Source organism: Pteropus alecto, unplaced genomic scaffold (genome assembly GCF_000325575.1).
Source record: "Pteropus alecto unplaced genomic scaffold, ASM32557v1 scaffold75, whole genome shotgun sequence".
Lineage (NCBI taxonomy): Eukaryota > Metazoa > Chordata > Mammalia > Chiroptera > Pteropodidae > Pteropus > Pteropus alecto.
Window position 1 is genome coordinate 1,476,983 of NW_006440638.1, and position 24,577 is coordinate 1,501,559.

A 24,577-nucleotide genomic window follows, 5' to 3' on the forward strand; every position below is an offset into this window, starting at 1 on the left:
ATATGGGCAAACCATTTTTGACAAAAATGCCAAAAACATACAGTGGAGAAAGGAAAGCCTTTTCAATAAATGGTGCTGGGAAAACTGGAAAGCCACCTGCAAAAGAATGAAACTAGACTGTTGTCTATCACCACACACCAAAATTAACTCAAAATGGATTGAGGATGTGAATATAAGACCTGACACAATAAAATGCATAGAAGAAAACATAGGAACTAAACTCAAGGACCTTAGACTTAAAGAGGATTTTATGAATTTGATCTCAAAAGCAAGGGAAGTAAAAGCAAAAATAAATGAATGGGACTACATCAAACTAAAAAGCTTCTGCTCAGCAAAAGAAATCATCAACAAGGCAAAGAGATAACCACCCAAATGGAAAAATATATTTGCAAGCAACGCCTCTGATAAGGGCCTAATAACCAAAATACAAAGAACTCATACGACTCAATAACAACAACAAAAAACAAATGATCCAATCAAAAAATGGGCAGAGGACCTGAACAGACACTTCTACCTAGAGGACATACAAATGGCCAACAAATATATGAAAAGATGCTCAACATCACTAGCTATTAGGAAAATTCAAATTGAAACCACCAGGAGACACCTGTTAGAATAGCTATAATCAACAAGACAAGTAATAAGATATGTTGGAGAGGATGCGGAGAAAAAGGAAACCTCATACAGTGCTGATGGAACTGCAAATTGGTATAGCCACTAAGAAAAACTGTATGGAGGTTCCTCAAAAAACTAAGAACTGATTTACCATATGATCTAGCAATCCCTCTACTGGGTATTCACCCCAAAGACTTGAAAACCCATAGATCGGATAAAGAAGCTGTGGTACTTATATACAATAGAATATTACCAAGCCATAAGAAGAGATGAAATACTGCCATTTGCAACAACATAGATGGATCTTGAGATAATCATGCTAAGTGAAATAAGCCAGACAGAAAAAGTTGAAAATCACATGATATCACTTATATGTGGACTATAAATCTAAAAGCAACAAACATGATAAACAAACAGAGACTTATGGACATGGACTATAGACTAGTGGTTACCAGAGGGTTGGGGGGGAGGTAGATGGGATAAAAGGGGTCAAATATGTGGTGACATAAAGAAATCTAACTATGGGTGGTGAGCATACAGTGCAATATATATATATGCCTTATTGTTGAATTGTGCACTTGAAACTTTGGATTTTGTTAACCAATGCCACCTAAATAAATAAATAAATACATAAATACATAAATAAGGACACACACACACACACACACACACACACACACACACCCACAACACACACGAACTGCTGTATTCCCTTCCCAGTTACTACGCTTCCCAAAAGTAACCTTACTTCTAACACAAAAGATTATAGTTGTTTGTTTTGAACTTTATGTAAATGCTATTCTATTCGAACGCTTTTTTTCACTCTAAAAAAATTGTACACAATGGTCAATAAAAACATATTTTTTTTGATAAAAATGGTTTAAGTATGACAATACTGTGGGTTTTGTGGCTACTTTAAAAATTCTAAATGCAAGGTCCTTGCTTTTAGAATCTATTGTGAAACTAGCTTTGATGTTTGAATCTTTGATCATCTAAAAAATGCTAGAAGAAGAGTTTTGTCCTATCTTCACCACTTGTTAGGTCTGTGAACTCATACTTAACTTGAGCATCAGCTTCCTTCCATTTAAGATGGAAATAATATTACCTGTTCTACCCAATAAAAATGTGAGAATAATTTATATCCATTGTAATCTATAACTATCATTGACATTAAATTTTTTTAAAACCTGAATTCTTATCCAATATGAAAAATGTAAGCATTTACTTATATGGCAGCCACCTACCTTTATGGAAATAAGTACAAAAGGACACAAAACTGCCTCAGACTACAGAAAACACATACTATAGAGTTCATGTATTTATAGCCTATAAAATGCTTAAGCCTTTAAACAAGGTCTATTTTCTTTTATTATAGAAACATTTCATTAATTCTTTTGACAAATATTTACTGAATTCCATTTATGTGCCATGCATTATTGATTTTGCTGCTGGGGATAAAACAGCAACCTGTTCTTTTATTCTAGTGCAGGGAAATATATAAAGAAAACATATAGCATATCTGAAGGTAAAAAGCATAGTGAAAAATAAAGCAGGTAAAGGAGGAGACCAGCAGTGTGGGGAGAGATTGCAATTTTAAATAAGGTGAAAGGTGAACAAAGTATTTATGTTCCCAGATGAGAAGGACTAATAAGAGTTTAATTGGCACTCACTGGTAATAACAAAAAGGAGAAAGAATAAAAAAAATTTTAAAGTATTCTAAAAGCAGGACTGAAACTTCCAGTCAAGATGGCAGAGTAGAAAAATGATGTGCTTGCCTCATCCCAGGACCACATCGAAATTACAACTAAATTATAGAGGAGCCACCTTTGAGAACTAGCTGAACAGAACTCCTATAACTAAGGATATAAAGAAGAAGCCATGTTGAGACTGGTAAGAGAGAAAGAGATGCAAAATGGGCTGGGCTGTTAAAAATTAGGAGGGATACCTTGGTTGCAGAGTTCCCCCCTTAGGAGCAAGGGGTCCCAACCCCACACTAGGCTTCCCAGTCTGGATGACCAGTACCAGAAAGAGGAGAACCCACAATATCTGGCTGTAAAAATCCATAGGGATTCTGTCTGAGTGAGATGGGAGGGCTGCTAGAGTCCTAGGCATTCCTCTTAAAGGTCCCAAGCACAGACTTAGTTGCTGATGGACTCACTCTCAGACTCACCTGCTCTGAGTTCCAGGGCGGAGGCGGCAGCTCAAAAAGTGCCAGAAACATAAGGGGAAGTACTGAATTATCTGGCTTGAGAGTGAGGGCTAGAGGGGTAGCTCTCTCCTGGACCAAACTGCTGGCAGACACCATTGTTCTTTTGCTGAGCTTCCCTGCCCCAGCCTGCAGGCACAGGTGGGAGCCAAATCTCAGTTTCTATCAAACTCATTTCACCCTGGTGATTCCCTGAGAACCTGCCCTATTTAACCTGAGCACCAGCCCAAACCTCTTTCAGAGGCTATTCCTGACAGGTTGCCAGACTCAGCTCACACTGCAGATTTTCCTAAAATCTCCCAAAGTTCCACAAACATCACACACGTGGAAGCTGGCCTCAGCATGCCCTCTACCTCTTGCTTAGTGGCCCACAGCACTTATGGCAGTGGGCCTTGATTTGTAACAAAGCCTTTCCCAGGTGCCTCTAAGTCCAGCACAGGCAACTACCAACCATAGATCACTTCATATCTTCTACCCTGTGGCCCCAAGCTAGGCACAGGCAGCAGCTGACCTAGGCCTGCACCAAAGTCCCTCCCAAGAGGCCCAGAACCAACACACTTAGTTGTCTGCTCCAGAACACACCAGAGCACCACCCAATTAACTCCACAAATGACACGCCCAAAGGTTGGATTTGGGATGTACCAGAGCCAGGCTACAGTGAATCCTATTCCTTGGGATCAGCCCCCACACTACAGCTTATCTGCTGTAGTCACAGCCAATTCTCACAGCCAGTCAACCTAAAGATCAATCCCATCCACTGATGTGCCAACAGCAATCAAGGCTCAACTACAACAGGAGGCAGACACAACCCACACAAGGGACACCCAGTTCAGGTGATCAGAAAGTCTATACCACTGAGCCTCATAAGACACCTGCTACATAAGGATGCCCTGTCAAGACTGGGAGATGTAGCAGATCTATCAAATATACAGAAACACGCACAGCGAGGCAGCCAAAATGAGGAAACAAAGAACATGTCCCAGATGAAAGAACAGGACAAAACTTCAAAAAAAAAAAAAAAACCTAAATGAAATGGAAGCAAGCAATCTACCAAATAGAGAGTTCAAAACACTGATTATAAGGCTGTTCAATGAACTTAGGGTAAGAATAGATGAAATCAGTAAGAACTTACCCCTCAAAAAAACTATAACAAAGAATCAGTCAGAAATGAAGACAACAATAACTGAATTGAGAAATACATCAGAGGGGAGCGAAGCAGATTAGATGAAGCAGAGAATCAAATCAGCCATTTGGAAGACAAGGCAGCAGAAAACACCCAATCAGAATAGAGAGAAAACAGAATTGAAAAAAGAAAAAGAAAAAAAGAAGATAGTTAAGAGACCTATGGAACAATTTCAAGCATAGCAATATTCACATCATAGGGGTACCAAAAGGAGAAGAAAGAGAGAGAAAGGAATTGAAAAACTATTTGAAGAAATAATGACTGAAAACTTCTCTAATCTGGTGAAAGAAACAGAAATATAAGTCCAGGAAAAGCAGAGAGACCCAAACAAGGTAAACCCAAAGAATCCACACCAAGACACATCATAATTCAAATGTCGAAGGTTATAAAGACAAACAGAGAATTTTAAAAGCAGCAAGAGAAAAGGAGTTAAGTACCCGCAAGGGAGCTCCCATAAGACTGTCAGCTGTTTTCTCAAGAGCTACTTTACAGGCCAGAAGGGATTGGCATGAAATATTTATAGTGATAAAAAGTAAAGATCTGTGACCAAGATTACTCTATTCAGCAAGGCTATCATTTAGAATTGAAGGACAGATAAAGAGCTTCCCAGACAAGTAGAACTAAAGGAATTCATCACCACCGAACCAGTATTACAAGAAATCTTAAAGGGATTCTTTATGAAGAAGGAAAAAGATAAAAAATATGAATAATAAAATAGCAATAACTACTATCGAAAATTACTTTAAATATAAATGGATTAAATGCTCCAAGGAACACATAGGCTGAATGGAGAAGAAAACAAGAATGCTATATGCTGCCTAGAAGAGATTAACTTAGATTGAAAGACATATACAGACTAAAAGTAAAGAGATGGAAAACGATATTTCATGCAAATGGAAATTAAAAAAAAGCTGGGCATAACAAGAGACAAAGGACATTTCATATATAATAGCCAAGATATGGAAGCATCCTAACTGTCCTTCTAAAAATGATTGGATAAAGAAGAGATGGTACATACATACGATGGAATATTACTTGACCATAAAAAAGAATGAAATCTCGCCATCTGAGACAACATGGATGGACATAGAAGGTATTATGCTAAGTGAAATAAGGCAGACAGAGAAAGACAAATACCATATGATTTCACTTATACATGGAATCTAAAAAATAAAATAAACTATCAAAACAGAAACAAACTCATACAGAGAACAAACTGATAGTTGCCAGATTGGAGGGATGTTGAGGGTGGGGAAGGGATAAAGGAGTACAAATTGGCAATTACAAAATAGTCATGGGGTTATTAAGTGCAACATAGGGAATATAGCCAATAGTTTTGTAATAAATAGGTATGGTGCTGGGTGGGGTACTAGACTTTTAGGGGGGATCGCTTTATAAGTTATATAAATGTCCAATCGCTGTACTGTATACCTGAAATTAATATAATATTGAATGTCAACCTCAACTGAAAAACAATTTAAAAAATTTTTAAAAAGCAGACTCATGAATGATGCTTGGAGAATTGCATATTTAAAAAAGTACAGATATGCTCTACTATATCCCTAGGCATTATTACATATAGCATTGATTAGAGAACATGGCAATTAAGCTGATTCATTAGGTAAATTAATACACTGGGGAATTTTCACAATAGGCTCCAACCCACTAAATGAGAAGTTCTGGGGCCTGGCTACTCAAAATGTGACCATCTGCAAGCTTGTTAGAAATGCAGAATCCCAAGACTAATCCTAGAGCTAATGAATCACAACCTATATTTTAACATGATTCCCCAGTGATCTGTTTGCACATTAAAGTAATGTGTGTTTTTTTAAAAAGCTCTTCCAGTAATTTTAATAATTAGTTGAGTTTGAGAATCACTTTCCAGTAAGAAAACTATTAATAATTTTAATGATGACCCTGCATTATAAAGAAAAGTTTAAATTATGTTCAGAATGCTATGTTTGTTTTTCTCCCTTTCTTTATTACTTTAATAACACTGTAACACTAAAAAGAAAAAAATTACTCATAACTGTACCTCCTAGACACATTAAAAGGTTTTTAAAAAATTCTCTTTATATGCAAATACATTTAAAAAATGTTGTAATCAAAATATTAGACTACAACTTTGTACCTGTATCTTTTGTTTGCAGAGTAAGGGGAAAATGTGTAAAACATTTTAGAAAGCTCTGGATCCAAATAGGTTAAAATAAAAGTTGGGGGCTTAAAGTTATAAACTTTTGTTAAGTAGAAAACTCATTTCAAAAACAATGCTGAACAAATAGATTTTACTCTACAATGAAAGACAATGAAAAAGAAATGCAGGCTTTCTATGCTCAACTGAATATCAATGACCTTTCAAAAGATGAAACTCCTGGCTCTGAGCCTTATATTTTTTCATAAAGAGATAGGGTCATCTAGTGATGATTTCCCAGAATGTATTCACAGCTCTTGAATATGTGATAAGAGAATTCCAATAATAGTAATAGCCAAGCATCATTAGGTATTAATCACAGTTAGGCATTATTAGGAAGAGTTTACTCAATTAATCCTTCTGATGACCCTATGAAGTAGGTACTATTTTATTCTCATTTACCAATGAAAAAACAAAATCATAGAAAAGTTAATCATTTTGCCTAAGATTACTGAAAGTTATCACCAAAGTATTAAAAGATAGATGGGAGAAGATGGTTTCAGAGCCCAGTTCTTAACTTACTCTGCTATTAGAGCACTGTTAGCAAAGCAACATCGTTTTATAAAAAGGCAAATGCGTGGAAAATAAAAAGTTAGAAAAAGGAATATAATCAATCTATTTTCTATTACATCAAGGTAGAGAATCAAAATAGATAAAATAGTTAAGCCTACACAGAAAGTTACTGCTCTTAAAAATCAAGATGTGAAAAATAGGAAGATTAAATGGGATTTCAAAAATATTTAGTAACTGAGTTTGTGAGTGGAAAGTACATTTTAGAAGTAATTTTGTGAAGTTAATAAAATTTTTATGTTCTATAAAAAGGTAAACTGTGTCTCTAAAGAACTTAGAATAGGAAGAAATAGGGATTGACCTTATCTCTCAATCAAAACCTTTCTATTTTGATTAAAATCACAAAATATTAATTACAAAATTAGAAACACTACAAGGAATGATGTCAGAAGTATGGCAGCCTGAGTGGTCTTCTTGGTCCCTCCCCTTGAAGTTACAAGTTGAACAGCAATAATTCGACAACGGATTCCCTGCTCAACACATACACCCAACTGAGAGATCTGAGCATTGAAACATCTGAAGGTGGGTGAATAGCAGTGAACAGAGAGGAGAGAAGGGAGAAGAGCAGAGACAGGGTGGAGCTTACTGTGGGTCTCGGGAGAAGGGAGGAATCAGGTTGCTGCATGACCTCTCCCCTACCCTGAGGAGTAGAGAGATGTACACGAGTGTCCCTGCCTGAATGGTCAACACAAACTGTGACTGAACGCAGTGACCTGGGTAGAGGAGGAGCACAGAGGTACGGCAGCTATGGTCTGGTGACTGCCATTGCCAGGCAGAAAAACAGAGCCACAAAGCCTGGATGCCTCCCTTCACATTCCCAGAGCTAAGAGTGGGCCTCAGAAGAAGCCATAGCAGTGAGTGTCACATTACAGAGCATACTATCTGCAGCTCTGAGAACTGGAGAGTGGAGAGGCAGCGGCAGATGCACGCTGCAGCTAATCCCAGTGATGGGTGGAGATACAGAGGAGAAGCAGCTGAGGAACAGCAGTTGCCATTACTGGGAGGAGAACAAAGCCACAAATGCACAAGCAGCCTTTCTCAGCTATGCTGTCCCCACCCATCACAGCTAATCCCAGTGGGGAGGCACCTGGGATACCTTGAGCAGTATAGCACTGTAAGCAGTGTCTGGTTGCAGGGGTCAGTGCTGGGATTTCACCTGCACTGGCTTGGAACTTCATTGCACACTACACTGCCCCATGGGGTGTGGTGCCCTGAGACTGAGGTGACCTCATCACAGAGGAGATGCCTACTTCCCCAGGGAATACAGGTCATTTACCACTACCCCAAAGAGATCCGAGAAGCCAGAGCAGTACAAGAGAAAATAGAAAACTTGTGCTTCAGCACCATCTACTGGAAAACAAAAGAAAGATCTCTTCTTATCACACTAACTAGAGAAATGTCTACTCTACCCAGAGAAATAATCGATCAAATACCATGAATAACCAAGGTAATAAGGCAGCTCAGAACAAAAATGAAGAATCTCCAGAAAATAAACTTAAAGACATGGAAATATGTGATTTAAATGACGGAGACAGAGAATTCAGGATTGCAGTTCTAAAAAAACTCAATGAGCTACAAGAAAATCCAGATAGGCAGTTTAATGAACTCAGAAATAAAATCAACAAACAAAAGAGACTGAAACTTTAAAGAAAAACCAAACAGAATATCTGGAGCTGAAGAACTCGACAAAAGACATGAAGAATAAACTAGCAAGCTTTGGAAACAGAGCTTACCAGATGGAGGAAAGAATTAGTGATATGAAAGATGGAAATTTAGAAATGACATAAATGGAAGAAAAGACTTGAGAGTAGAAACACTACAGGCCATAAAATTTAAATGCTGTGGATTTTGTACACATTTATATTTACTCAGATAAACCTATTATTAACAACCATTGAAAATGAGTGCAATATTTTAAAAAATTATTATAGGATCATTTTACATAAATTAGAAATCACTGAGTATAAGTTTTATTTGGTTGGAACAAATAAATTATTTGTAGAATAATACAGAGTTTAACTTAAATTTCATCAATAATCTTGGTAATTGAAAATTTGTACCTTGCATTTTTCAACTTCTTCCTCAATTTTCTCAACAATAGCTGCATCCAGAATTTGTAAATCACAAGAAGAACGAGACAAAGTACTGACAGGATGTCCCCTTAGCCAAGTAATAATTTCTTGAACTTTCTCAGCACTACATTAAAAACAATAATTTTTAAACAGTGATTAAAACTTTCTGAGGGCTTATATAAAAGGCCTGATATAAACTTTCTGAGGACTGTGAAGTATAAAAGACAGCAAATATATAATTAATAATCACTACACTTAATTGGGACTAATTCTAAATATAATATAAACATGGACATGTTAATTCTCAGTATTTTTTTTTAAATCATAAAAATTAGTTTAAAAGTACTTTACTGATGTCATTGAAATAAAAAAATGTATTAATATTTTAAAGCAAAAACAAAACAATGCAAAACCTTCCCCCTAAAAATAATATAAATTCTTGATAAACCACTAAAGTACCTTTCACTGGAACCACTAAGTCGAACTATGAGGCAATAAATGCCACAAAATTTGCTTACCCATTCTCATTTTCTCCGGGCCAGATGTCATCTTCATAGAACACATCCTCTTGGCTATTTTTGGCTATATAACAAAATAGTTCTGGAGCTCTAGCCAAACAAACAAACAAACAAAAATATTTCTTTAAAAAATATATATGGCTAACTTCATATAAACTTCCTATCAAATAATTTTGGTCCTAGGGGGACATATAAAATATATTGAGAACTGATGATTATACAGAGTGTTAATAAGAGATAGACTAAAATATTTTAAAGTATTTATAGGCTCTCAAAAAACTCTCAGTAGCTGAAGGAGAAATGAATCAATTTATAAACTATAATAAATTTCAATTACTTATAAACTTTAATTACTGACTCTCTATCCCTCTTAGATCATGACAGGTGATAAATTGACAAAAATAATATCTACCAATTCATTTTCTAATTTTCACAATAAAGCTGGAGCACTCCATAATAGGGCAAATTAAAGTTTCTTCTGATATTCTTCAAAACTCCATTGCTTCCTTTAGGATAGGACTTTCTAATACACATAGCAGATTGAACACATTTGCTTGTTTTTATTCCCTTTCCAATACACAAAAAGAACAGTAAAGCAGAAAAAGAGCATAGACCTAGAAAGACAGATGAAAAGAACAGAAAATCTGATAGCATATATGGATTGCTAACAAAATTTAGAAACTGGATGGATAAGTGTTAACTGATTTGACAGACAGAAGTAAGCTGCACCCTAAGCCACTAGTGTGGGAATTTAACAAGAAGCAAGTTGATTTGAACTGTGAAAGTCTGCGAAAGTTCAGGAATTTTGGACTCCAGGTACATTTTAACACTATAGTATAGGGTGAACTTTAATAGGTTTTTAGTTGAAAATTCTGTATAATAAGCAGTTAGACAGTAATGTGATTACTCATCTTCTACCCCAGCATAAGATGTATAGTTAAGATTTTTTGGAGATGCTAACAGGGATGCTTTAGCCTTGAGATACCAGGCACAGCTAGTTGGGTGGGTGGGTAGGATGTGAGGAAGAGGGATAGGTGCCATATTGAAAATAGGGGATTAATGAAAGTGTAACTACTGTACAATATGTCACCAGGAAACAGGCTAGGAAGCATAATATCTTTAGGAAGCAGGCTCTGAGACGGAGATAAGCATAAGGAAGTTTATTAGTGAGTTCTGTGGAATCAACACATGTGGAAGGGAAGGCAAAAAGGAACTGAGCACAGGGAGAAATTGGGCTATTAATTTATTTTTAATGAACTCCTTGGCAAACCTCACAGAGATCTCAAACTAGGATGGCCCTTCAGACTTATCCTGAACTAGAGCAATCAGAATGGCTGGGCCTTTACACCTCCTTGTTAATCAAATATTGGACTGTAGCTGTTATGGGGAGGGGATGTAACTTTAGGTGAGGCGGTTCTGTTCTACCAGTCTATTTCTGAAGAGAGTTCACAGCTTAGTGATGTCAGACAGTAGTATTCCTGAAAAAAAAAAACAGGTCCCCGTCTTGATGGGTGAACTTGGACGTGTATCCACTATGTAATGAGACTCCTTTTCCCTAGTTAATATCTAGAACACTGGAAGTCAGTTCTTTTCTCCACATCTGCCCTCTAAGGAAAAGGCTAAAGGATATCCCTTTGGGAAAACTAGCCAGCCTCAAAAGAAAGATATACATATAGGTAGTGATACTTGACGGTCCTCTGCAGAAATAACCAAGCCCCATCTGATAAACCCCAACAAGCAAATTAAATTTCTAATCAGCTTTTTAGTGCTTCACTCTTAAATATGATTGGACACCTAAGAACCACCAGAGAAGTAAAAAATATCTTTAACATGAAAAGAGAGAGCAAATCAAGCAGAAAAAAACAAAGCTATTTGGAGAAAACAGAAAATACAGAGAATAGAAGAAGAAAGTCTAGAATTACTATGTTCAGAAAAATAAAAGAAGATATTTCACTCATTATAAGAATAAGATGCTAAAAAAAAAGGGATGTCAGAGAATAAGGACACTTTAAAATTAAAATGATTAAATTAAATAGAAATTTCAAATGATGTAAGATAAAGTTGAAGAAATCTCCCATGGAGTAGAACAGCAGTATAACAATATAGAAAATGGGTGAGAAGAGATAAGAAAATTAAGAGGATTAATCCAGAAGGTCCAACATCTAACATCTGGAATCCAAGAAAGAAAGAACAGAAATAATGGTGAGCGGGAAATTATCAAAGAAATAATACAAGAAAGTTTCTCGAAATGGAAGGGCATCAGTTTTAAGTTAAAAGGGCTGAACAGCAAAAGGAAAGAAAACAGGTCCAAACCAAGGCACATATTATTAAATAGCACTAGTAAAAGGAAACTTTTTAAAAGATTTCAGTAAATGAAAGTAGATCATAGGCAAAGATTCAGAATCAGAATGACACAAGACTTCTTACCAGCAAATGAAACAAGAAGAGAATAGGGTAACACTTTCCAAATTGGCGGGAAAATAACTTCCAATCAAGGATTCTATACCCAGGCAAGCTATCAAGTATCAAGGAAGAATAAAGACACTTTCAGACATGCAAGCTTTCTCAGGAATCTACTAAAATAAGTGCTCCATCAAAATAGAGACATAAACCAGAAAATACAGGAATCCTATACAGGACAATGGCAAAGGGAATTCCTAAGATGATTGTAAAGGGAAACTCTATAATGAGAGCTGTACAACAGCTCTAGAGAGCAATTTGTTCACACTGGAAAGGGAAGATAGAAGGTTTCAGGAGGACACCTTCAAGAAGAAAATGGAACTGAGAGATGACCTGATTTGTCTGACCATATTAAGTTTTCCAGCTATGGCACAGAATTTACAGATGAATTAGTTATGTGAACAAATGAATACATAAGACTGGGAAAAGAAAAATGCATACAGGAAAGGAAATAAAATTATAATACCCTATAAGGTCCAGCAATGACCATTTACATTATCTTAATCAAGTAAACCTTAACTAGATATTTAATTTAAAATTGTGCTGAAATTATAATGAGAGGGAAGATATGTACATGTATATAGGGAGGTGAGGGAATAGGGAGTGAGGGTAGTAGAAGAGAGCTAAAGCTTCATCTTTCATGGTAGGAAATCAATGCATGTGTAAAGTTGAAAAATCAAGAAAAAGTAGTCTAAATATGACATTTTAAAGAAATATGAGTGAATAAAAAAAAAAATCTAAATTTCCAGATGGCAATATGGGAATGATTGTGCTCTCCTCCAAAAAACATATTGAAATCCCAATGTCTAGTACCTCAGAATGTGACTTTATTTGGAAATAGGGTTTTTATAGAGGTGATCAAATTAAAATGAGGTCACTGGGGGGCCCTACTCCAATATGACCAGTGTCCTTATAAAAAGGGGAAATTTGGACACAGAGACAGACACACAGAGAAAAGATGATATAAAGACACCCAGGGAGAACAGTATGTGAAGACGGAGAATTGGGGTGATGCATCTGCAAGTTAAAGAATAAACATAAGAGGCTATAAAAAGCTAGGAGAGAGATAGGAAACAGTTCCTACCCTAGCACCTGTAGAGGAAACATGGCCTTGCTAACATTTTGATTTTGGACTTCGGGTAGTCAGAACGTGAGACAATGAATTTCTGTTCTTTTAAGCCCCCCAGTTTGTAGTATTTTGTTATAACAGCCCTGGGAAACTAATACAGGAATCCTCAAATATGAGGTTAGAAATCTATGGAACAATGGAAAGAACATTTAATTATGAATCGGAAGTAAAAATTTTTTTCTATAAATCTCTGTCACTGAGTAACTCAGTTAACTTTAGTACTCAGTTTTCTTATTTTTATAATGAGGAGTTGAATTTGTGATTCCTAAGACCATTTCAGCAATAAAATTTAATTCTAGAATAGTAATCTTGTCTGGCTGGAATTTTAAGACTCATGAAAATCCACTGTGCCAACAGTTGTTTTGTTTATCCAAACCAATCCTCTTACTACTGACACAGACATGCAGAGTAGTGAATAATTTATGATAGGAAGTTTAGGAAAATTTTAATTAAAAAAAGGCTAATTCTCATCACCCTTTTTCATTTTAAATAAGTACAGTATTTTTCGACTCTTATGTAATTGCTATGACATAAAATTAAGTTTATGTGTAACACCTGACACATTTTACTAAAGGAAACATTTTTCTCTAAAACTGGTATCAGCAAGGCAAAATTAATATTACATTTCTGTTTCAAGATAGCAAATAGGATCTTATTAGACACTCACCTCTCTAAGTACTCTGCAAGAAGTTGTTCTGCTGCAGATGAATACATCCACTCATTTCCAACTTTCTTAGTATATCCAGGTACCTCCTCATTTTTTTTGTTGAACTTGAGATTCAAACCCACATTTGCTTTATGGTCTCCATGAGGGCTGAATTTAAACCACACACAATAGTTTTAAATTTTTGTTGGAAGAATAAAAAGGTTTGCTTTCAATTTTAGAACAACTTAGTTTTGATTGTTCTATATTTTAGTTATCATGGTTATTTCCAAAGTAGCAGTTATTGAAAAACTAGAGGAATGGCTTTAAACCCAAGTTAACAAAGCATAACAGGGTTATACAGATTACATAATTAGGAGAATGAAATAAAATGCAGAGAAATATGTTACTGAGATTCACACACACCTTGATACCTTTTTTCAAGGTTCGATTTGTTAGCTGCTTAAAATAAAAACTGTCTTTTCACCCATCTAAAACATGTCCATTTAGAATGAAAAATCACCATCAAATAATTTATGCATCATTTTTAAGGAAAAGTCAGAGCAATTAATAAGAGGAAATAAATACTGAAATATTAACCATTTTATCCTTATCATTTAATTTTTTTCTGCCACTTTAAGTAAATTTCTTTAATATAAACTTACTTTCTCCTAGATCCTCTTCCAATAAAAATACTTCCTGTAAACCTTGAAACAAGGTATCCACTCACTCCAAGGCGACTGGCCAACACATATCCTGGGTTGTACTTTATAGAATATTTCTTAAATATAAAAACAAAAAAGTCAATTATGGAAACACAATGTGTTAAATGTTATTTCTTTACCTTTAAAATCTGGAGAAAATCAAGACATGACTAACCATTGGATTGTGGCAATATAAGAATTCTCAAAAGTGATCCATTTCCCTTTTTTTTGAAAGGATCTGTAGGCATAATTTTTCTGTTCCTCCCCTCCTTAAAGGACAGAATTCCCAAGGACGGATGAAAGGAGGAGGAACTATACAGTTTGTGAAACTGTCTCAAGAAGTAAACTCTGCTGTAAGTACTAAATGGTAAACGCTGCAGGCAAGAACTGTATTTTTAAAAAATTAATTTTTATATTCCAAGTAGGATTTACTCAAGTGAGACAAAAATGAAGCCTTGATAGTTATTACACTGAATTAAAACATGAATATGTCATCAAAATAGTTGCTACTGAGTAAAATTAAAAGTATCCTTCATACATGGATATAAGTAATATTTATTTCCCCCAATATTTACCATCACATGAAAGCAACAAGCACATATAGGCTCATAATTAATAATCAATGAAAAGTAACCTTAATTTGTAAACTTAATAGAAGAAACTATGAAGACTGTCAAATTTTTAAGTATCAGATCACATAATTTTTAACCAGGAAGCAAATTACTCACAAATCCAGTACCAACTAGGATAAGCTATCATATACTCATAACATAATATCTACATAATAATAACACATACTTATTTTATATGGATTTCATATACTATATTCATATGAATGAATATATAATATACTATTTATACATGACTGATATATTTTATATTCATGTTTTATATGAATATAGGAATATTTTATCACCAATTAAAACAAAATTTCCAGAGCTTGGTAAGGAATTAATTCAGCCACCATTATTTTTTTAATGATCATGTCTACAGTGACCCCTAACTGGATAAAAATTTTTAGTTGCCTAGAATATAAAGTTATTATTAAAATATGTAATATGCTAGTAAAGACTACAAGACAGTTTTCCCACCAAGACAGTTTTCCCACCAAGAATAGTATCAGATTTAGAAATAACTACAAGACTACAAGACAGTTTTCCCACCAAGAATAGTATCAGATTTTGAAATAACAGTCAAATCAAGCATGCTTTCCAGAATAGATAGAAAATACTAAGGTAGTAGTTCTCAATCACAGGTAGTACCACTTTTCTAATAAATATCTGAAAATGTGTAGGGGCACATTCAGTTAAAATAGTGTCCATGGGCCAAAGATGCCAACTGTACTGCCATATATAGGACAGTCCTATTTGACACATAATTGTCCAGTCCAAAATACCAATAGTACTCCTTTTGAGAAATATTGCATTGTGGTAATAATTAATAATTAATTAAAAACACATTATATCCTAGAAAATATAAAATAAAAAGCTGAAAATACTATGGTAGAAAAAGAAGGCTTGGGTAGAAGTTAAAGAAGATATGTAAAGAGGAAATAAGTATCCTGGAGAAGGCATGCCTAGCAACACTAAACTAGAAGTGAGCAGGCTCTTTTGGATCTAGAAAAAGCCAGGAATGAAGGGAATTCAAGTTCTTCTACCTCCACTGACTTCCAGAACAGAGCTCCAACTTCTTTATATAATGGGCCACTTTCCTGGTGACTGTACTTTCTGAATTCTTTCTCCAAAAGAGACCTGATGGTAAGATTTTAGGACCTTCTCTGTCTTCCATAAAGCTTCCTCATGGGTATGCTGATGCCTAATGCCTTAAATTCTTTCCACAGGATATAAAGCTTTAGATTTTACCATTAGAGAAAATAAAAGTGTAAGTAGCAATTTTAGTCAAGGTAATTATCCAATCAATCAATAAAACAAAAAACAGGTATCAGGATCCTCTTCCTGTTTTAACAGGAAAAAATGAAATGAGGCTAGTGAAAACACTTGGAGAAAAAGATCTTGAAAAAGGATTCCAAGACCTTAAATGCAGTTTCCCAATTTTCTCTAGAGAATGTTCATTTTTAGCTGAGTAGAGACATATAACCTGCGCAGGAAGACCATTTGTCGCTTATAACTAAAAATTCAGGCTTTGATAATTATGAAAGGTTTAAAAAAAAAAAAAAAAAAAAAAAACCTGTTTATTCCCAGAGGATATGCTAATCAATGTGTCACTTATAAGCTTGAACACAAAAACCTATAACAACCATTACTGACTAACAATGGGATTTCAGTGATTCCCTCCCTCAAAATCTGCATGAAGTTTTGAGCAGATTCCACATTATTATTTATTTTTATTTTTATTTTTAATGCCTACAGCACCTGGTATTCCTAGGTAGTCTCCCGTCTAAGTACTAACCAGGCTTAACCCTGCTTAGCTTCTGAGACCAGACGAGATCGGGCACGTTCAGGGTGGCATGGCTGTAGACTCCACATTTATTTTTAAATAATACTAGATCCAACTGTGAGGAAATTTAATCAGCATTAAATAAAGTATTAACAATAAATTCATGGGAGGTAGCAAAAATATCCTAATATTTTTAAAGTTCATTAAGTCTAAATTAAACAATAAGGACTATAGTACTCACATGCTGGTTCTGTATTAAAGCATCAAGATTAGGTTCACATGGAATGCTGAAAACCACACGAATCCTACCTTCTGTAATCACATCACCTGAATCTTGAACCTCGGAGGAAAAAAAAATCACAGTGTGTTTTAGTCTCTTTCACTACATTCACTTATTTTTCTACTTATTTGAACAGTATTATTTCTGATATATAATAAGACAATAAAGTTGGATAGTGAAAATTCTCTTGGTATTTGTAAGTTAATGTGATTATATTGTAAATGTATATTCCTTCATTCCTGGCTTTTTATTGTACCTTGCTCTGATAGCTGTTAACCAGTGTTCTTTTTTAAAATTAACTTTTTATTTGCAAATAACTCCAAACTACCAAAAAGTTGCAAAACTAAAAGAGGTCAAAGAACACTTAAAAAACATTTACCCAGATTCCCCTATTATCAACATTTTACTACATTAGCTTTAACATTTGTGCTCTGTATGTGTACTTACATATACACAATAATTTTTCTGAACTTTTTGAGGGTATATTACATATTATCATGTCCCTTACCCCTGAATATTTCAGCGTATTTTTCCTGAGAAGGATGGCTTATTATATAGTCATAGTATAGTTATTAAGTACAAAATTTACATTGATAAAATACTTTTATCTAAACTACTGTTCATATTTCAATTTTGTCAGTTGACCTAAAATTGCCCTATTTTCTCCCTTTCCTACAGGATGCAGGCTATGATCAGATATTGCATTTAGTTGTTATACCTCTTTAGCATCCTTTAGTCTAGAATATATCCAGAGCTTTTCTTTGACTTTCGTAACATTGACATTTTGAAAAATACAGTTCATTCTTCTCTCTGTACTCTGCCTTTTAAAAAAAAGTTACTCATTTTGGATTTATCTGATGCTTCCTTGTGATTAGGTTAAGGTTATGTATTCTGAGCCAGAATAGTGCTTAGGTGACATGTGCTTCTAAGGGTATCACATCTGGAGATACATGATGTTCATCCATCCCTCACTGTAATATTAACTTTGAATATACCATCAAAATTTTGCTCAATTTCTTCACTGTACAATTACAGTATTTGTTTCTTTTGCAACTAATGAACAGTTTATTGGGGAGACACTTTCTAAGACCATGAAAACATCCTGTTCCTCATCCAAAACTTCCCCTAGATTTAGCTTCCAATGAAGACTGTTGCCTGAGTCGATCTTTACAATAATGGCCATAAAATGATGATTTTCCACCTCCAGCACTCTCTCCATATTCACCCTTGACATAATACTAAAAGCAAGAGGTCTTCCCTTCCCCATTTATCTACTTATTAGTACTATGGAGTCATAACCCTCTCTAATGGGTTATAATTCATTACTGTACTTAATATTTTGATACTCAAACTGTCCCAGATTTGACCATTAGGAGCCTCTTCAACCTGGTTCCTGTGTTAATGTGATATGCTCCCATTATTCTTTTGAGCACTTCTTTACTTTCTGGCATACAAGAGGTTCCATGCTCATCTTGTACCTACCCTGCCCTAGATCTGTAATCAGCCATTTCTCTGAGAATTCCCATTCTTTTTAGTGGAGTACAGTATTTAGTGGAGTAGAGGTTGAGATAAAGGCATTATATATGTTCATTGCTACCAGGGTGTCTTTGTGTCTTATCCTTTTCACAAATAGAGATAGCAAATATGTGTCTGTACAGGCATATATGCATTCATATATATATATATATATAGACATATATATACACCCATATACATGTGCCTATATACATATATACACACACATGTATGTGTATTTTAGAAATCATGGGTTTATATTTATACCTCCAATTCTAATATGTCCCCACAGGTTCTTTCTTGCATTCTCCCTTTCCAAATCTGCATGTACATTTTCCATGTGAGAACTTGAGTTCCGCAAAACAGCAATACATTTATAAATTCATCAACCCAATAATACATCCAAAATAATTATAGAATTGCTTCATCCATACCACCAATAAACAAACTACTAAAAAAGAGATCAGGATATGAATTATTTTTTCTCCCAACTTCTTGACCCTAACCTGCTAAGATTAAAGATACATAGTCAAATACTGTGTTCATTAGTTAGAGGAATAAATTTTCTCTTATTTTTCCCTTTCGGTATTACATTTTATTTTATACCTAAATGAAGAGAAGTTAGAGAATTGTATTAACTTCAAACCAGAAAGAAATTCAATTAGTAATAGTAACAGGAACTAACTTCTCCAGTACAGCCATAATAGGGGGTTCCCAGCATAAAGACCATACTTCTAGGAGGAAACAAGTCATCCAATGTTTTGATACTGGAGAAACGGGAGTCAAAAGCTCGGATGTCCTACACAGAATGAAATACAAAAGTAAATCATCACAGTCAAAACTTTCATAGATTGCACATCAAGTTTTTTCCTATAAGAATATGACTATATTGTCTGCAAATGTCAAATGTAAAGATTTTCTATATAACAATACTAGCTGCTAAAATTTACTGACTTCTTATATGCCAGATACTCCTAGGTACTTCACAGATTTATTAGTTCATTTAATCCTTAAGACAATCCTCTGTGGCAGAGACCACTATTAGCCTAAGTCACAGAAACGGGGTGAATATTGCCCAAGGTTACACAGCTAAAAAGTCGACTTAGGCATCTGTGCTCTGAATCACTACTGTATACTGTTTACCCAAAATTACAAGATCACCACATACTTTATGGCAAATGATTTTTGGAGAATAAAAATCTAAAAATATAAGATGTACGTTAATGCTGTGACTTTTCTTTTAGAGATTAAGTTAAAAAAATAAGTAAATGAAAAAGACAAGTTCTTAATCACAGAGTGAGAATCTGAGCATGTAATAGTCCTTTTAAAGACTACCGTATTTTGTAACTTATATTAAATAATCTCCATTATACAATGCTGCATTAGTCTTCTATTAACGTGATTATAGTCTTTTCTTTATACGGTGTGCAATAGCGTACATTAAGATAGAACTGAGGCCTGAAGGAAGACTTACCTTGACAATAGTTTGATAAACAAAAGGAAGAACCTGTTTTGACCACTGTTTCTCTAGACGAACTTCGCCATTTTGATTTATTTGATATTTATGACCTGTGAGTAACTGAGCATATACAACTGCAGATGTTTCATTTATTATTATTCCTTTTCTTCTCAGGTAACTAAAAGAAAGAATAAAAAGAAATATAGATAAGTATGAGTGTGTATATGTTCTAGATGATAATTATCATCCAACCAGTTCATAATCAAGTGCTTAACCCATTTTCCATTTGCCCTACGAATACTTGCTGGTGGTGCTTGCAACTGCAGCTTTTACCCCCAGATAACTCGCAGATTACAGTCCTAACCTTACCCCCAAAGTCTGCCATGAAATATCTTGTTTATTTATTCTCATTTCGAACTGCTCTAGTATATCTATAGTCTTTGGAAACAAATGACATTCTATTTACAGCAGGGTACCCTAACCCCTAGGCCTATTAGGAACTGGGTCTCACAGCAGGAGGTGAGCAGCTGGTGAGCAAGCAAAGCTTCATCTGTATTTGCAGCCACTCCCCAGCACTAGCATCATCTCCTCAGCTCCACCTCAGATCATCAGGCATTAGATTTTCATAGGAGCACTGGTCCTTGGCGCCAAAAAGATCGGGGACCGCTGATTTTCAGCATTCTGTTTTTAGTAGTGGTATTTCCATTTACAAAATATAGTAATTCTCAATCACTGAAAATGTCAAATCCTAGAAAACATAGCATTCCTACATATGATGTTAACATCATTCTCGAACAGTTGTTGGCCAAAGATTCGTATGATGAATCTGATTTATGTATACATTTCTGTTACAATAGGATGAAAGACAAGTTCTGTTTAGAATTAACTCCAAGAACGGTTTTTTATATTTTATTTTCACATTGAAAATCAGTCAGATTTGCTTCAGTTTTAAAGAATGTGTTTACGTAAAATTAAGTTAATGCTGGCAGCAAGCTGTACTTTTTTCTAAGTAGGAAATGGGTTAAACAAACTTTAAATAAACATGCAAACAGTTCTGAGTGCCTGACTTAAGACCTTCTTCTTTGGCATCCACTCTGTGGATACCTCTCCCAATGTATGTGAGATTAAATGAGAACTCATTGAGCTGCTAAGGAACTCCTGTGTTTTTTACCCATAAGAAGGCTATAACAACAATAACAACAACAAAGTGAAAACAAGTGTTGGAAAGGATGCAGAGAAATTGGAACACTTCTATGTTGCTGGCAGGAATGTAAAATGGTGTAGACGCTGTGGCAAACAGTCTGGTAGTTCCTCAAAAAGTTAAACATAGAATTGCCATACAGTCCAGCAATTCTACTTCTAGGTATATACCTAAAGAACTAGAAACAGGTACTCAATCAAATATTTATAGATAAATGCTTATAGAAGCACTACACACAACAGTAAAAAGGCACAACCACCTAAATGTCCACCAACTGATAAATGGATAAACAAAAGGTTATCCATACAATGGAACATTCAGCCACAAAAAGAAATAAGTACCGATACATACTACAATGTGTATGAACTTCAAAAACATGCTAAATGAAAGAAGCCAGACACTAAAGGTCACATATTATATGATTCCATTTATATGAAACACTCAGAATAGGTAAATTCAGAGACAGAAAAAGGCTGACGGGGCATTCGTGGGCCTTTTCAAACTATGGCCATGGGACAAATTCAGACTGCTTCCTGTTCTTGTAAACAAAAGTTTATTGGAACATAGTCATTCATTTATTTACTGTTTATGAGTGCTTTCGTGCTACAACAGCAGAGTTCAGTATTTGTGATAAACACTGTAAGGTCTACAAAGCCTAAAATATTTACTATCTTGCCCTTACAGAAAAAGTTTGTTGACTCCTGACCTCAAGAAAATCATTCTTCATCTGAGGGATATTTTATTTTCTTTCCATTTTTTTCTGTCTAGAATTCCTATCAGATAGATATTAGAAATTCTGACTATCCTCTTTTCATCTCACTGTGCTTTTGTACTATGTGCTGAAGGAACCCTCGGCTTGACATTTAACCTCACTGATGCAATTTTTCGTATACCCATATTACTATTCAGACCATCTACTGAGCTCATAATAATAATCATAATTTTAATTTTTGTATATGTGTTTATATGTGTATTATATAATATATATTATATAGTTATATATAGTGTATGTTAATTAACATTATTATATATTCATTTTTTTCATAGCAGCTTATACTTATATGGTGCTGTTACTGATGGTAGGGTTGGTCTGAAATAAGCCATGTCATCTTAGCCAGAAACAAGTTTTCCAACAAAATTTTGAAATGTAGCATTCTGGTTCCATTTTCTAAAAATTCAGTGGGATTTTTTTCTACTACTTTCACTCAAAACTTATTAAGTCAGTAACCTTGATACCAATAGTAGACAAGGGCAATACAAGAAAGGGAAATTAAAGCCCCACCTCTCTCATGAAAGTAAATGCAAAAATCCTAAACAAAATTAAATAAATTTAATCAAACTATATATTAAAAAGATAATATTAAAATATTAGTGAAAATGAATGAACTATAACTGTATATAACAACACAGATGAATATTGAGCAAAAGAAGTCAGGTTCAAAAAGAATACATTTGAATCAATTATATAACATTCAAACAATAGGTAAAACTAATCTCCAGGGTTATAAATCAAAAGTTACCCTTGTGGGAAAGAAGAGGATGGTAATGGCTGGAAAGGTTTGGTCTAAGGGGCTTTGTGAGATTAACACAATTTTCTTTTGGTTCTATTTCTTGATTTATATTCTGGTTATGCATGTGAAAATTTATCAAGTAATATACTTATGATTGGTACATATATTTTTCTCTGTATATATACTTCAATAAAAACTTTCTATTAAAAAAAAAAAAAACCAAAACAGTTATTTAGGACAATACTTTTAAATTTTAAATTTTTATCTATTTACTTTTGCTTTTACTTTATACTTATATTGCTTTGGGGTCATTGTTGTAGTCTGTATTCTAGTCTCTCTGTAGTTTTAAAATTTCTTGCATTTTCTTAGTAACCTACGTGAAAGGGTTTATTTTTTACATGAGCTGCAGAATCTAACTTATTACTATTAAATCGAATGATTATATTGCTTAGATCCTATTTTTGCCTATTCGTTTTTTGATTACTAGATCTGACAGACAACTCAGTCTCCCCAAATTATGGTGTTCTTTAATTTGCTTCAGTTTTTCTTGCAGATATTAAGACATTATTGATTGTAGATATATCATTATGTTATGTACTGTCGAGCAAGAAAAAGGGTCCATCAATTAAACTACACTGTAGAACACATGTTAAGTTCAGAGATGTTAAAACTGAAAAAAAGTATTTCAAAATCCACCCAATAGAAGTATACGTCAACAATGTTTTTCTGTGCATAAGGTTTTGTTTGTTCTAGCTACACTGTGAAATAAACTTTCTGTGAATAGTTACCTTTTCCCCATTTACTCTTTTAGCCTTCAATTCAATTTTGTCTGATTTTTAATACTGCAACTCCCGCTTTCTTTCCATTTGAATTTTCCAGGTATATTTAACAATGTGTTTTTAAGGAGACTGAGCAGAACCAAATATGTAATTTTAAAAGGTTGGAATGTAAATATAAAACTGTATTTCCTGAAAACTATAATGGTAAGGGATTTTTAGACTTTACTAATTTTGGTTTTAGGTGTACTTCTTGTAGTCAGCTACATTGGATAATGATGATGGTGATATATGTGCTTCTGAATTTAATTAAGGAACAACAGCCACTTACATTTAATGCTACAATTCTTAGTTTGGTCATGTTTCTGTCATCTTATTTCATTTATCTTTTCAGGTTTCCTAAGCTATGTTTTGTTTTGCTTTTCTACCTTCTGTCTTCTTTCTTTTGTTTGATTTTTTTCTTGCCAGTCATTTGCAAGTTAGAAATCTTGCTTTACAATTTCTATTGTTACATTTGAATTAAATTAAAAAAAAAAACACTTCAGACTTCTCTGAATTTCTAAACTATAAACAAATTATCTTGTAACTTTATCATATGTAAAATGAGAATATTTGAAAATTAATTCTGTATTTTAATGGTTTCAGTATTTATCACCAATCTTTTGATAACCCTATTTTTTATTTTTTTAATTTGAAATAAAGGGTTTTGGCACTCTTTCGAAATTTTCCTCTAAATGCATCTTCTCCATAACATCCCATAAAGTATTTCCTTGCTCCCTTCTTCCAGTCTTCTTTTCTTCTTCAATTTCTGTTTCAGTCCATTATATTCTCAATATCTACCTTCTTAAGTGAAGGTATCATCACTTTCCTATGTTTTAGGCAGTAGCCTTTCAATGTTTGTTTTCATACTATGTACTTCAGGGCTAAGAGGCGGTGCTGGTGTTCTCATTACAACCCAGTGTGATATCCAAATCCCTAATAGTAAACTACCATACTATTTTGTGACTTCAATGTTTACATACCTGATCTACCCAAGACCACAGTAGTTATACAACTCCCTTATCTCTGATAACATTCTCCTCCATGCCACTTCAGTCACCTATTCTCTTGGCTATGACATCACCCATATAACGGCTTCACCTTCAAG

General features: G+C 34.4%; 1 protein-coding gene and 1 pseudogene across 3 annotated transcripts in view; both read right to left on the reverse strand.

Annotated features, from left to right (window-relative positions):
* The window catches only part of XRN1 (5'-3' exoribonuclease 1), a 117,036-nt gene that overhangs the window by 41,829 nt on the left and 50,630 nt on the right, over positions 1–24,577 (reverse strand). For all 3 annotated transcript variants that reach the window (XR_003047995.1, XM_006917446.3, XM_025050767.1), the window contains exons 21-27: positions 19,958–20,120; positions 19,169–19,282; positions 16,930–17,028; positions 14,253–14,368; positions 13,612–13,758; positions 9,356–9,445; positions 8,826–8,961 (exon numbers count right to left, since the gene is read on the reverse strand). Coding sequence is in view for 2 of the 3 variants with exons in the window: in XM_006917446.3 (XP_006917508.1) it covers positions 8,826–8,961; positions 9,356–9,445; positions 13,612–13,758; positions 14,253–14,368; positions 16,930–17,028; positions 19,169–19,282; positions 19,958–20,120 (865 nt within the window). In the remaining variant the exon portion in view is untranslated. The remainder of the gene's footprint in view (positions 1–8,825; positions 8,962–9,355; positions 9,446–13,611; positions 13,759–14,252; positions 14,369–16,929; positions 17,029–19,168; positions 19,283–19,957; positions 20,121–24,577) is intronic.
* LOC112484379 lies at positions 16,652–16,770 on the reverse strand (annotated as a pseudogene).